The following is a 13971-nucleotide window of genomic DNA, read 5'->3' as shown; positions in this document are numbered from 1 at the left end:
TAAGTTGTGTCAAATGTTCACCATTAAGTATATCCGAGTAGTCCATGTCCAACGGCTTTGTACAAATCCTGCTGGCTGCCAACCCCAGGGAATCGTCGTCATCGTGTAGCAAAAAAAGAACGAAAAAGAAACATCCAAAACAGACACGCTAATGCTTAGAATAACCACCCAATAACACTCTTTGCCTTCCCTTTCCATCCCTTGTCTTCCTCTACCTGCTCTTCAGCCGTGTGCACGTCCGTCACGAGATCCATTTCGTCCAGGCGCACAAACTTGGTTCGCTTGATAATCTTCCAACCGAGATACATGACCAGCATGATGGGCAGTTCAATGTAGAAACTGACAAAGCTGACGCCATCAAAAGATGGGCTGAAGCAGCTCCAGCCCTGAATCAGGACGAGGAATGAGTTCAACAGAACGGCAATCCAGGGACCGTATGGGTAAGTCCAGTTCTTGAAGGGAAGCAGATGCGTCTTGCCTTGGCGAGCGAGGGCTGCGCGGAAGCGGAGAGAGGTGATACCGATGGCGATCCAGCTGAGCTGATTAGAGACACCGACAAGGCTACAGATGACTTGGTTAGCGATAAAATATCGAGCGGATTCGACGATGTCACATACTTTTGCAGCCACGACCAAAGCTGACCAGCCCCGATGAAGCTGGAGCCGAAGCAAAGTCCTGAAACGAAGCCGGTCGCCAGAACAGCCACCCAGGGCACCTGGTTCCTGTTAAGCTTGCCGAAGAATCTGGGAGCATGGCCTTCCATGGCCAAAGTGTACAGCAGTCTTGTTCCAGCGAACAGCGCGTGGTTTCCGGCAGACAAGACACTGGTCAGAATGACGGCGTTGATGACACTGCCTGCGGCCTTGGCTCCAGTCATCTGGAAGACAATGGTAAAGGGCGAAGTGCGTGTTTCCTTGGAGTTGAGGTTAGGGTAGTCGTAGGGGACATTGAGACCAATGAGGAGGACGGAGAGGATACTGGGACGTGTTAGTACCGTAATGGTTGATGTTGCAGAAAGCTGACAGAACATACTAAAAGAGCAGAATTCGCCAAAAGACATTCTTCACCACCTTGGGCATCGTTTTTGTGGGGTTCTTTGTCTCACCAGCCGTGATGGCAATCGACTCAGTACCACCGTCTATCTCGCTGTCAGCCAAAGAAGCAAATCTGAGCATGGCGTTTCAGCTACTTACACGCAAAAGAGGCCGTGACGAAAACCGAGGCAAAGCCGCCGATACCGCCGACGAATGGGGCGCCAGGGATGTGCCAGTATTCGGCGCCAATGTAACGACCCTCAGCGTTGCCGCCGCAGTTGACAACGATACCCATGATAATGAAGACCTAAACGAGAGTCAGTTGAATTTGCGATTGGACCACAAACACCGGAATTGCTACTCACAACGATGGTAATGACTTTGAGCAAACTGAGCCAGTATTCAAGCTGTATTTTGGTCAGTTACAACTGGCTTTGGTAAAGGTCGCCTGGAGCTGTTATGCTTGCTTACCTCACCGTATGCACGCACGGTAGCAATGTTGACAACAATCAAGACAAACCAGAATATCAGACTGAGCGCCCATCCGGGAAAGTTGTCGGTCCAGTATTGCAGAATCAATTGCAGCGCAACTAGATCAGATGCAGTCGAAACAGCGTCGTTGAACCAGTAATTCCATGTCAGAGCAAAGCCAAAGGCGTCATCAACAAAGCGACTAACACGGGTTTCCCTGTCAGTAAATACGAACACTTCGGATCCAAAAGGCGAAGAGTGCTTACCCCGCAAATGTACAGAAGCTTCCTGCTACTGGCAAAAACGCGGCCATCTCTCCCAAGCTGAGCATGGTGACAAAGACGATAAAACCGACGATGGCGTAGCAGATGAGGATCGAAGCTGGACCACCAGTAGCCAGCGACTTGCCTGTGCCGAGAAAGAGACCTGTTCCAATGGTGCCTCCAATGGCAATCATCTGAACCTGGCGTGCAGACAGAGAGCGGCGGAGACGGTCCTGGAGAATGTGCGTTGACCCCTCAAGATCGTCGTTTGGCACATCTTGCGTATGGTCGTGCTCCTTCTTGCCATCGTAGGGCGTTTGCTCATCGCCGAGGTAGTCCTGGCGATAACCCATTGTGATTTGTTTGACAGTGATGATTTAACTTGTTGTAGGAAAAGGAAGAGGCTGTAAAATGAGAAGAGAGCAGGACTTTGCTGCGTGACTTGTGACGCTTGGCGTGAATGTGACGGGCTTCCAGAATGAGTCCAATGCCGGCGGCTTGGCAACGGATGTGGCGTCGCTATCCGCTATATCGAAATCAAGAGCCCTGGAAACAGCCCGCTAGCTTTCCACTCAGATTTCGCTGGCTAGCTCCCGTTGCTTTCAGTGTAAGGCAGCACAACAGAGGAAATGCTGTGGACAAGAGAGAGTAGAAAGCAGAGGATCAACGACGCGGCGATGATGCAGATGAAGTAGGCTCATACCTCTTGCATCCATTAGCGTCTTCGAGAAGAAAAGAACCATGCCATTATCTAATGCAAACCCATCCAAAACTGAGAAAAATCTGGTGATGGCTGTGAGAGAGCCTTCCGTGAGCGGACTTGGCCGCTGTACTAGGCGATTGCGTGCTCGAGAGAATTCCCCACTGGGGGGACTGGGCGAGGTAGAGCCTCCAATGAGGCGTGGCGAGAAGCTCTTTAGTGATGACGATGCCCGGAAAAGGCTTGACAGGGCAGGCATCGCATTGGCAGCCCTGGAAAATTCGAGAGCGCGGGCGAGGATCCCAATGCAGCATTAATTTAGTCGTGGTGTAGGTGTGCAACTGCCGCAGGTGATCTGCTGTTAGCTGAAGCTTCTCTGCTGCACCCCGGACAAACAGCGTGCAACAAGACGCGCCTCGACGCTTACAGCCCAGCGTATGTAATCGAAAGGCGTCGACTGGGCTAATGGGGCCGAGGCAAATCTGCTCCGCTGCTGCAAATTGTCACTGTCGCGGCCTCTCGGTGGGGACGGCGAGTCGATGCGTCTAGATTCTCCAGTCAGTCCATGTCAACTTCGCAACGTCTCCCAGGCCTCACCGCGCTAATCGTGTACCAAGAAGGCGCTTTCTCGGCGTTGGCTTCCGAGTCATGGAGCCGCTCGTCAGTGATGGACCAAAAGTTGACAGATTGAACAGCTTTTGTTGCCACGGTCATCTGTGCACCCGCTAGCTGGCTGTGGCCAAGCAAATCTACAGGCGAAGGAATCGGTGCTCATTGAGAGTGTTGATTGCACCATCGCATCGGTGTTTGGTTCTGGACTGACAGCTGATAGAGAACAATGTCAAGCGAGTTGTGTGGTTGCGTAGTGTTGAAGTGAGTGCACAGAGTATTGGGATGTCAACTCGAGAGTTGATGAACTTCGGCAATTATTACTGTGTGCGTAGCGATGATAGTCATATTGTTATCAGTGTATCGCGACCTCGCTTCTCTTGTTCCTTCCTTCATGGCCATCAATCTTGATCGATAAGGTCTTGCGCCATTGTCTGGAAAATCATGTCCAGTAACATCTACAAAGTTTTCTAGCGCCTTACAGGTGCAGATTCAGGTACAGGTCCCCCAAAGGAGGCGCCACAGCGACCGCGCCACAGCTGTTATCGGCTCTATCTGCCCCACCTCCAGCTTCTGTAATTCTTCTCAGCACCTTCACCAAAATTCAACTTCCAACTTCAAGATTCCAAGATTTACATCATCTCTCCACTCGATTCAATGATGTAATTCCTGGGGGCAAATCCGGTGCCCGATCCATCAAACATGTCCATTTGTTTCCATCTCACGCACTGAATGCATAGAAACTGGCTGATTCATTCCTCTAGACAATACCTGCACACCATTTTCTACTGTTGGCCCCGCGATAGCGCCATACTCCACTCTCCGAATTCTCCATCGTCTGCCCCGATCCGACCTCCGGTTTACGAGCCGCCCGGCTGCCGGCTTGATACCGCCGATTACGATAGAAACCCATATCCACCGGTTCATCTGTTGTCGCCGCTATCGATATGTCCTGACAACGGTCGGATAGCGGCATCTGCGGCATCTGAAGCTACTCAAAGCTCGCCGACATAGTGGGGAGAGCGTGGTTCTGGTGATGATGAAGAATATTGTCTACCCGGCAATCCGACAAAATATTGAATATTGCCACAAGGGGAAGAGGATACCAGCCATCATCTGCCTCTTCCAGTATTGATGATACTGTTCATAAGATCGGTCGGCAGCAGCCGGCAGTCTTGCCGTTGATATACTATTCGAGCTGCTTTTGCCCCACGCAATTGCTTCTCTTTATTCATGTCCGAGTTGAGAAATAAGATGGTGGTGTTTCCTCACCGCTGATGACAATCTTCCTTATGTTTCTACCTGCCCGTCATATCAATCGCCTTGAGATAGTATTCCCTTAGACGCAAAAATGTCTCATTCTGTAGAAATTTTCCTATCTGTCTGTCTGTCTTTTCTTTTTCCTTTTTTTTCCTTTTTTTTTTCCTCCCTTTTTTCCCCCTCATGATACGCGCTTTTGCTAGCCATCTCCCCCATTCGAATGCAAGCTTTCAATCCCAACAATCTCTGCAAAATATGATCAATTTAGCCTGATACACTGAATCTCGTCCCCCTTTCAATCCTCTTTCACTTGATCTGAGCTCAAGCTCAAGCTCACGATGTGTCCTTAGCAGAAACATATTGACAATTTTGATCATCGCCCCCCATATGTTTGTGACTAAAGCAATACACGCAACCGCTACAGGCGCATCAGACACGATATTCATTACCAATGTGACATAACGATGACTTACCTGCAGCGTCCCCAAACTGTCGTCCATGCGCCCTCCATCGTGAGGAGAGAGCAGGACTCCAGCAAGATTCTTCTTTGACTCTTGCAGTTCCAAGACTTGCTGGAATAGGTGTAAGTATATGATTATCAACTTTCGTGCATTGAACTAACCTCTTCGAACGAATCCCGCATATAAAAGCGCACGGTCGTCACTTCTTGCGTCTGGCCGATTCGGTGAATTCGCGCCAGAGCTTGCTCTTCGAGAGTTGGATTCCTGTGGGTAGATGAGTATGGCAACCAACTCTTATTTTGTTGTAAAAACTAACCAGTGTGGCTCCATGAGATATGCTCGCGATGCTACAGTGAGCGTAAGGCTGCGAAATGTCAGTCATGCGAAATGTCAGTCATGCAAAAGGACTTGACCAAGGGACCACCTACCCCACTGCACCACACGAGAGTGTGAGTAACATGACACAGAGATTTGGATCTGTTTTGAACCTCTCTATGACGGATTGCCGATCCTTTTGAGGCACCTTGCCGTCGAAGCGGATACTGGGAATCGACGCTTGATCCAGGCCAGCTTCGATAACATCAAGAGTTAACCTCCACGTCGAAAATACAACGCTATGATGCCTCTATGTTAGCGCCCTGCCAACTAATTACAGACATTGGAGAATTACTGTACCATTTAGTGTCTGGGGGGAGTGACTTGATATCAGTAATTAGAGCTTTCACCTTGGATGGAATTCCGGTGGAAAGATTCTTTATCTGTGGTGAAATAAGACTGGAGACATCTTCAAAGACGCTTGTGCTTATGGACACTGGCGCTGTTGGACATGAAGGCTTGTGGCGGCAGAGGGCTATGTGATTAGCCCGGCCCAACTTGTGTATGCAATCTCCACAAACATATCTCAGACAACGGGAGAACTCTGGACTTGTGTGTGCTGAGGCCGAATCATCAAAGAGCGTCTCGGTCAGTTCCAGAGTTGACGAGCATTGCGCGCAGACCATTGGACCCATTCCTCGTTGAACATTGAACGTCTCCTGTGCAACACTGGCCCAGTCACTGGCTTCGGCCATCAGGTTCTGGAGATTTTGGTGCCTTGAGTGATAATAGAGGCCCAAGTCACAGACAAGTCGCAGTGATTCAATCCGCTGAAGAACGTTGACATAGCCGCCCGCCCGCGACGCCTCCGAGCTATTTTGGAGCACCTCCTCGATTTTGCTGACCGCTTGCTCACGTATCTCGTCATATAGTGCTCTTTCCTCGCGGCTAAAGTCAACAGGGCATCGCACATCTCTTCGTTGGGGAAGATTAATCGTGGCTTTGGGCCTGCGAAGCAGAAGACACGTTGAAAGGTGTTTCAATCGCCTTACGGCTTCCTCGTCCTTTCCAGATTTCCAGAAGCGAGATATATCAGTATCAAACGCCCTTGGATCAGTATAAGGATGAGCTCTGATGAATCTGAGGAGAGTCGCAAGATCAGCCAGACGGTTCTGGATCGGTGTACCAGTGACAGCCCACCGGGCGACAGAGTCAAGCGCGCATATTGAATGAGCCATCCTCGAGCTCCCATTTCGGATATAATGTGCTGTTCACATTAGTCACAGGAATCTGAATCATGTTTTATACCGGCTCACCTTCGTCTAAAACAATTCTTCTCCAGCGAACTGAAAAGAGAATGGAATTCCCGGTCTTCCACTCGGCGGAAACAGTGTGATAAGTGGTCAAAACCACGTTTACACCATCAAGCTCGCTCTTGTCAACAAATCTGTTTTTGCCATGGTGGCAACGCCATAATACGCTGCCCTCTATTACGTGTCTGTTCAAATATTAGTCGCATATACAAACAACAGCTCATCGACAATCCTACTCTGCTAGTTGCTCTTCCCAGGTACCAAGAACTACTAAAAGTCAGCATGTGGCATCGCTCAGTGGCGATATCAACCTACGTGGCGGAGGTACAATTACGAGAGTAGTCGGGACAATATTGTCTTGCTCATCATCAATATCCATGTGAACGCTGTTGTTCATATCGCTGTCTAAGTCTGTTGCTGCTAAAGAGATCATCGTCAATGTCTTTCCGAGACCCATTGGGTCAGCGATGATGCCCCCATAAAATTGCGGAGGTTCTTCAGACTGGTGAGTATTAGAGACTTTATTGACAAAACTATATTGACCGTTAGTTCACTACCATAGAAACCAGGATACGCACTCACAATCGTCCCTGATTCGTGTCTGCCTTTTCCCAAATATCTGACTGATGATCATCGAAAGCCCAACCTTTCTCACGGCGAAGCAGGAATGTCAATGCTTTCTTCTGGTGACTGGAGATTGTCAGTTTATACAAACGACAGATTGATTCCAACAGCGGCGGTTACCTACCTTTGAAGAATTGCGCGTATTGCCTTTGGTTGGGGAGTCTCCTCCAGGTCGACGTTGCTGCTCAACATGTCCAGCAACTCTGGTCCTTCTGTGATATCCTGAAGGCAAGATGATATGCCTGTATGAGAGATAACTTGAGAAAGCAAGAGACACGACTCAAAGGCCTCTGATGAAAATCGGTGAGGGTTGCAGTATTTGACGTCTCTATGACACACTCGGGGATCCTGGAGATACACCCCATACTCTTGAAACCATATACCGATTTGTTCAAATAGCTCCCAGGGGCCGTATACAGTGATATCTAACACACAAGATAGCTGTGCAGAACCCTTGGAAATTTTTCGCGATGAAGGCTCACTATGCGGAGTGCAAGAGGCATGGAGATTTATGGTCGGCTCATCGAGAAGACCCTGGATCATCTGTCCATGGTCCGATAGAATCATTCCTTTCATACGTGGATCGTCTATTGCGCTGAAACTCGCGGACGAATTTATTTGGACTTCATACACTGGTGGATTCTTTTCTGAAGCTCGGTTTTCGCACCTCCCAGAAACACCCGAGATCTGCAAAGGGTCAGTTCAGAGTCCTTGTACGCGACTGTTCGAACCTGCTCACCATGCCAAAACAAACTAACGTCTCTTGGTCTGTTTTAGACTGCGGTTCTTCAACCTCATCAGACTCTTCCGTAATGTCTATGCAAGTGACTGTCGAAGGCGACACCGAAGACTGCTCCGAGATGATGGAGGCCTGGTACGAGCTTGTGGGATATAGTTCCCCAGCTGGCTGAATCAACGCCAGAGGCTCAGCATGGAGCAATTGACCGTTGAGCTGATAGGTGCTCGACGGAACAAGAGAGTCGATAGGGACTTGCGATAGTGGGCTAGCCCAAAAGACGGGATTTGGGAGCCCGCATGGATTTCCATTGGCAGCAAACTGCATATCGTACGAAGCAACTCCATTGGGGCCGAGCATCCCATAAGATTGGCTTATCATATGGTTATGTTGTGCGTGAAAGTTGGCAGCTATTGGGAAAATGGGTTGGTATCCAAAATTGAGGTTGATGGGATACTGAGCTGGCAGCCATGTGGACGGCCATGTGGGCAGTACTCCTGTAGAGACGGGAAGTTGGCCCGTGAACAGTGACGGAACATGCTCTTGTGCTGCTGGACCCAAATTATCAGGCTCTTCGGCTCTTCCAACGGATGAACCGGTCTGAGAGCTTGGAGATTTGTCCAATCGCTGCCTCTTAGCTTCGTGGCGGTAGGGATCATCACCAGGCTCCATCCAATATGCCTCAGGAGAGTTGCCTTATCAAGTTGCTGCTGCGACGCGCGAGCGATATTGTAAAATAGGTAAGGACTCGGCGCTTGAATGAAACTGTATAATGTCTCAACATTGATGGACGGTTGACGCAGATCTAGATCCAGAGTATTGTTGACTGGCGGTGGCTGTGCGGTCTTGTGAAGGATGCAAAGGGTGCACTGCTCGGCAAGGCGGCCGACGAGGCTGTCAACGAGGCTGTCTGCCTGCATGGCTGCCCAATGGCGGTTACACAAACTTGTTTCAGCCATCTGCTTCTATTACGGCGTCTTGTCTTTTTCTTTCGCAACATTCACTGTCTTCACCCCTGGATCGCTGCGACATGAGATAATAAGATTTTGTCGGAATGCCTCTGCCTCCTCCTATATCCGCTCCTGCGAGGCAAACAATAAAGGCGGCGTTTGAAGATCTTGATCGCACAATTACTCCTGCAGATTCGCGCGACTTTCGCGTTTCGACTCTTGCACAAGTACGAGATGCGGCTCTTGAGATTGAACGGCAGCTCGCAGCGCGGGGGTCACTTCGCAACATGCGCCGGCTTATGCCTCTTTTTAGGGGAATAGAGCACTATTCTAAAGTGATAGATGTTCTATGTAATGGCACCCCATATCTACCATGGATATGGGCGCCAATTGCTCTAATTTTACGCGTCGCCTCGGAGTATGTCGACGCATTCGAGCAAATCATCAAGGGCTACTCACAGCTTGCAGAATCTCTGGGAAGGTTTGAGCTACTAGGAAATGCTTTCATTCGCGATCCAGATTTTCAGCAAACTTTGGCTGTCTTTTATGCGGACATTCTCCAGTTCCACAAACATGCCTACAAGTTTGTGCGGCGAAGTGGTAAGAACACTCACCATTTGCATATACTCGCGCCTTTCTGACCAATGTTATTCAGGTTGGAAGTTGCTTTTCCTGACCACTTGGGGCCGATTCCAGAGACGATTTGACAATATTCTTGAAGATATGAAGCGGCATGAGGCGTTAATTGATCGAGAAGCAAATGCGCGCAACATTGCCGAATCAAAAGAAATGCGTCAAGATATCCGCCGCTGGAGAGAGCAGAGCCTCGAGCAGGTGTCCAATCTTGACGGGGAAGAGGCTGCCAAGCAATACCAATCTATCATCTCATGGTTAAATATGGATGAATCGGATCAACTGGCAATTTTCGAATCAATATCGGCCGAAGGGCGAAAACATCCAGGCACTTGCTCATGGGTGTTGAAAAATCCCAAAATTAACTCCTGGCTTCAGAGCAAGCCCGACACATCGGTCCTCTGGTTACAAGGCACGCCGGGGTCTGGAAAGAGTGTGATATCAACACAGCTTGTCAATTTTATGCAAGCGTCCGACATGTTTGTCATCCATCATTTTTGCACTTACTTGTATACATCGTCTACGACCTATGAGCAGATATTAAAGTCTTTACTCATGCAACTACTCCAAAAAGATGGCGATTTGGTTGCTCATGTCTATGAAGAATTTGTTCTGGGGAAAAAGTCACCAACAGTACCTGCCCTTGAACGTCTTTCACAACTCTTGTTTAAAAGCATATCCAACGAACCATCCAAGGCAGAATACGTGTGGATCATTCTAGACGGCTTAGACGAATGCGAACTGGAAAAGCAAGCACGAGTAGTAAGCTTGATGAATCAGGTTGCGTCAGACCGATCATCGCCAGGAAATACGACCTGCAAAGTTCTCATCTCAAGTCGTACCTCTTCAGTTCTATCAAACTGTTTACGCAAAAAGCAGACAATCTCTCTGAGCGATGAAAAAGACTGCTTAGAAGAGGCGATACGTCAGTATGCGTCCCAAAGACTGCAATCGCTGGAACAAAAATTCCACCAACTACATATATATCCGGGAGAAGTCGACAATATCGAGCGCGGGATTGCCAAAAAGGCAGATGGTAAGCTCACTGAGATAAAGCATCTAGGGCCAAGATTCCTGACTATCTGATAGGAATGTTTCTTTACGCCAGACTGGTCCTGGATTATCTCTCGACGAACATATTCTATAGCGGGGATGAAATCATGACGTCTGTCAATCAATTACCTGAAAAACTTGGCGATTTGTGAGTTCTACACTCCAACCGTTTACCTAACGGATATTTGACTTCTAATACTTCTCTCAGCTACCGCAAGATTCTCCTCCAAATACTTACACACTTGGATATCCGATCGGAAAATCGCGTTGAAAGCATTCTCAGCTGGATCGCATTTGCAAAACGGCCACTGAAGAGGCTCGAGCTGTTGTCTGCAATTACATTTAGCTCTGGGGAACCTGAGGTCACAAATCTTGTCCCTGAGTATATACTGGATACATGCGGGCCTCTGATTGAAGAAAGAGGTGATACCACTTTGACATTCATTCATGTCTCCGTCAAAGAGTGAGCAACGCGACCGTCTCGTCAGTATTCAAGACTCCTAACAATATCGCAGGTTTTTACAGACTCCCTCGAGCAGCTTGACTATCAGTCAAGAAGAGTCGCTTCAAGAACATGGGGTAGCTACTGTTTCCTGTCTTCTCTCTGGACTACAGGTTTTCAGCAAGATGTACCCAGAGCGAGCCAGATATCTCCGGGTTATCAAGGGCCTTCATGGATTCCATATCTACGCCACCGAATTCTGGACTGAATACTTGCTGTCCAATGTCAAATTCCCTAGAGGAGACCCAGATAACACTTCGTCGCTACTCGTCCTTGCCTGCAAATTGGCAGATACACTTAACGAAACGAGTAACCCCGCAATCAGCGAAGAGGCCAAGAGCCCGCCAAATGGATTGAATGACCGAACATCATTCCTGCGACAGCACCCAACTCTCTATAAGCATGTTGAAGCAGCCTTGAAAGGAAGATCCCTTAAGCGACTCGAAGCGGAACTTTTCCCAGAAACAAGTGAGTGGTCAATTGATGTGCATAGCCCGCTACACAACTTTGCTGATACCTCCTCCAGGTCCCGATGGAACATACCGACTATCGAAGAACTTACCTCCTTTGGACGGGATATCGGCAATGCTTATAGTGTATCAAGATACTGTCAGATCATTACTTGACCAGCACGATTATCCAGGAGTTACTGCGGAGGAACTGGAGCTGTTCAAGAGTCAGTTTCGTACTTCGGCGTTTACCTGTCGGCTCAAGTCTTGTCCTCGAGCCACATTAGGCTTCGAGTCAGAGAAGCATTGTCTTCAGCACGAGATGACGCATATACGACGACTTCGATGCACTGCTGCCAATTGCAAATTTCCGCCTTTTGCCTCTCCCCAAGCATTGAAGGTGCATACCAGCAAGTACCACAGTCATAATCCTCCACCAAAGTCTATACGTGGTATCCGGGTATCATCAAATACAACAGGTTCCCTTGTGTACCAAATGAATTCTCCAGATACCCGCCAGAACAAGAATTTGCCGCAAAACGCTGGTCAAAAGGCTCAAGAAGGCCGGGCGAAGCGGAAGTTGCCAGTTGGAAATGACGAGAACCCTTCTAGCCACAAGTTGTCATCTGCCGATTCGCCCACCACTATTAAACCTTCTTCTTCTTTCACAACTAAATTTCCTCCCTTAAATTACTGCTCTTTCGAAGATTGCCCAACGCTTACGGATGGAAGTTATAATTCTCTGTGCCTTAAACACTTACGACAGTCTTTGACTTTCGACGAGAAGGGCCCTGATTCTCAATCAACTGATACCGCACCACGTACACTACAGACGATAGTTGGAATCTCAGGACAAGGCCTCACGCCAGCCGATGAGCCATCCGTTGGACGAAATGTTCCGTCTGTTACTCCGATCGGGGGTTTCGCAAATGGAAACTCAGAGCGAATCGCAAAGCTACAATTACCAGAGGGAACAGATACATATGTGGCACCAACGTTGACCAATGGTCAGATTCAATACTCTACCAGTACCTCTCATGTGGCAGAGTCCAATTTATCGCCTTCTGGATACCCCCCTTCCATGACGCCGGGTATTGCCATTGAAGAATTCGATGACGAACGCGACGAAGAGGGAGAGAAGAAGATCTACCCGAGCGGAAAGCTCCTTGGAGGTAGGGAATATCGTTGTCGAATATTTCCTTGGCCAAACCAAAGAGGCGATTTCTACATGCTGGGTCAGGACTGCATACGTATGTGGGGAAATCGATTTCTTGACTATGTGAACAGATTTGACTCGTTACAGAGCATTTGGGTCAATTCTGCGGATGAAAAAAGTTATCTCATGGCTCAAAATATCTTGCATAATGCGCACATCTATGACGACATATTTGTTGTGAAGGCACGAAGCGTGTTTCGCGAATTTGGGCATCTGGTGATCGAGGGTGGCCGACCTATCCATGACGACTACTGGGTGGCCAGAGCACGGAAACAATCGAGAGACGAAATAATAGAAGAAGTAGAAATCAATCTGTCGGAGAATGATCGAATAAAGAAACGATTTGGGATGGTGGGTGGGAGATCGGTGGTGCAAGCCGCGGCACTTGTCTCTGAGCGGCACTTGGATGCGAAAGCCACTGCATATGGTGGGATAGAAAACATCCCAGATGATGAAATTGCAAACATCATGGATAACGCTCTTGCTCATCTCGAACAAACATACAACTTCTGAAGTGTGTTTCTATGGAAAGCATGCCTGGGCATATGAAACGGTATACATTTCTCGTTGATGATGCATGAAGACTGCCTGCTTTATGTACCAGCTATGACAACTATATCTTGAGTAGCTTCACAGACGTTTAGGATGAATTTGACTTGCTCTTGTTATTGGCCTGAATTGAGGTCCATCTCAGGGTCCCGCTTAGATTAGAACCTAGGAATCGGAATCAGCTTCAGTAGCGAATATTACAAGTTTAGGACGTAGGTTTGGACCGCTTTCATACCAATTTTCGGATCGTAAGCTTAAAATATCGCGAGGGACGGATGAGGAATCTGTGTAGATGCAAAGCTTGGCCCTGTGGAGAAGTGCACACTAGGATTTCCACCGCTTATTCCCATTAATTATCGACCAACGCAGGCCAGAAGCAGTTGAGTTGATCGGCTAAAGCTCCTCTCTTGGGAGCTCTGGATGCAGAAAATAGCCCGGGACTGCAAAGAGCGTTGACGACGAGAGATCTTCGCTGTAGGAAAAGTGGCTGATTGGATGTTCTTCTTGGGGGAAGAGACGGAGGATGCGCCGTGGCTGAGAAAATTGTGGCAAACCAGAACGGCTGGGTTAAATAGCTGCTATTGATGAAAGGTCTTGGATTCAAATAGCTGTGTTTAGCAAGGCAATCTTGACTAGAAGGAAAGCTGTTTGAGCAAAGAATCCAATGGCTTGGAAGGCATCTCGACTACGACTAAGCTGGTACAGTGTGGGGATTATATGCTAACACTGTCCATAAACCGCCCCCTCGTGTAGGCAGGGTAATCTCTGTTTGTATGGATTGCTGTATGTCCCAGAACGGTTCTACCTTAATTTTCTTCTAAACGACCTCCTCT

The 13971-nt window shown here is 48.4% G+C and overlaps 4 protein-coding genes across 4 annotated transcripts; 1 reads left to right on the top strand and 3 right to left on the bottom strand.

The window, feature by feature from the left end:
• Positions 1–74: 74 nt before the first annotated feature.
• V8C40DRAFT_65492 (amino acid permease-domain-containing protein) lies at positions 75–2245 on the bottom strand. The gene is made up of 7 exons (XM_083223242.1): positions 1772–2245; positions 1506–1707; positions 1400–1441; positions 1194–1341; positions 1033–1138; positions 618–977; positions 75–561 (listed from the first exon to the last, which is right to left on the bottom strand). Exons 1-7 carry the CDS (start codon positions 2119–2121, stop codon positions 156–158), a joined length of 1614 nt encoding a protein of 537 aa, XP_083070492.1. The 5' UTR covers positions 2122–2245; the 3' UTR covers positions 75–155.
• Positions 2246–2860: 615 nt separating this feature from the next.
• On the bottom strand, positions 2861–3417 carry V8C40DRAFT_251864 (uncharacterized protein). The gene has a single exon (XM_083217262.1). It carries the CDS (start codon positions 3180–3182, stop codon positions 3027–3029), a length of 156 nt encoding a protein of 51 aa, XP_083070491.1. The 5' UTR covers positions 3183–3417; the 3' UTR covers positions 2861–3026.
• A 1004-nt stretch (positions 3418–4421) lies between these two features.
• On the bottom strand, positions 4422–8633 carry V8C40DRAFT_251858 (DEAD/DEAH box helicase). The gene is made up of 12 exons (XM_083217261.1): positions 7790–8633; positions 7175–7737; positions 7009–7116; positions 6742–6959; positions 6663–6693; positions 6430–6611; positions 5474–6380; positions 5227–5412; positions 5115–5162; positions 4960–5062; positions 4811–4909; positions 4422–4755 (listed from the first exon to the last, which is right to left on the bottom strand). Exons 1-12 carry the CDS (start codon positions 8456–8458, stop codon positions 4735–4737), a joined length of 3135 nt encoding a protein of 1044 aa, XP_083070490.1. The 5' UTR covers positions 8459–8633; the 3' UTR covers positions 4422–4734.
• A 154-nt stretch (positions 8634–8787) lies between these two features.
• Positions 8788–13348, top strand: V8C40DRAFT_251857 (uncharacterized protein). The gene is made up of 6 exons (XM_083217260.1): positions 8788–9336; positions 9392–10405; positions 10459–10570; positions 10631–10885; positions 10938–11392; positions 11451–13348. Exons 1-6 carry the CDS (start codon positions 8841–8843, stop codon positions 13100–13102), a joined length of 3984 nt encoding a protein of 1327 aa, XP_083070489.1. The 5' UTR covers positions 8788–8840; the 3' UTR covers positions 13103–13348.
• The last annotated feature ends 623 nt before the right edge of the window (positions 13349–13971 follow it).

Source organism: Trichoderma camerunense (assembly GCF_050948025.1).
Source record: "Trichoderma camerunense strain CBS 138272 chromosome Unknown V8C40scaffold_15, whole genome shotgun sequence".
Lineage (NCBI taxonomy): Eukaryota > Fungi > Ascomycota > Sordariomycetes > Hypocreales > Hypocreaceae > Trichoderma > Trichoderma camerunense.
Note: the sequence above shows the minus strand (reverse complement) of the source record. Positions and strands in the feature narration are given on the sequence as shown.

Bases quoted from the DNA above. Each gene is read 5' to 3' on its own strand.
- V8C40DRAFT_65492 (XM_083223242.1), bottom strand. From the start codon at position 2,121: ATGGGTTATCGCCAGGACTACCTCGGCGATGAGCAAACGCCCTACGAT. The intron at 1,442-1,505 runs GTAAGCAAGCAT...ACCAAAATACAG, and splicing joins CCGTGCGTGCATACGGTGAG to CTTGAATACTGGCTCAGTTT. The intron at 562-617 runs GTATGTGACATC...AGTCATCTGTAG, and splicing joins CTTTGGTCGTGGCTGCAAAA to CCTTGTCGGTGTCTCTAATC.
- V8C40DRAFT_251864 (XM_083217262.1), bottom strand. From the start codon at position 3,182: ATGACCGTGGCAACAAAAGCTGTTCAATCTGTCAACTTTTGGTCCATC.
- V8C40DRAFT_251858 (XM_083217261.1), bottom strand. From the start codon at position 8,458: ATGGAGCCTGGTGATGATCCCTACCGCCACGAAGCTAAGAGGCAGCGA. The intron at 6,694-6,741 runs GTAGGTTGATAT...GACTTTTAGTAG, and splicing joins CGTAATTGTACCTCCGCCAC to TTCTTGGTACCTGGGAAGAG. The intron at 6,381-6,429 runs GTGAGCCGGTAT...TAATGTGAACAG, and splicing joins AAGAATTGTTTTAGACGAAG to CACATTATATCCGAAATGGG.
- V8C40DRAFT_251857 (XM_083217260.1), top strand. From the start codon at position 8,841: ATGCCTCTGCCTCCTCCTATATCCGCTCCTGCGAGGCAAACAATAAAG. The intron at 10,571-10,630 runs GTGAGTTCTACA...TACTTCTCTCAG, and splicing joins CCTGAAAAACTTGGCGATTT to CTACCGCAAGATTCTCCTCC. The intron at 10,886-10,937 runs GTGAGCAACGCG...ACAATATCGCAG, and splicing joins ATTCATGTCTCCGTCAAAGA to GTTTTTACAGACTCCCTCGA.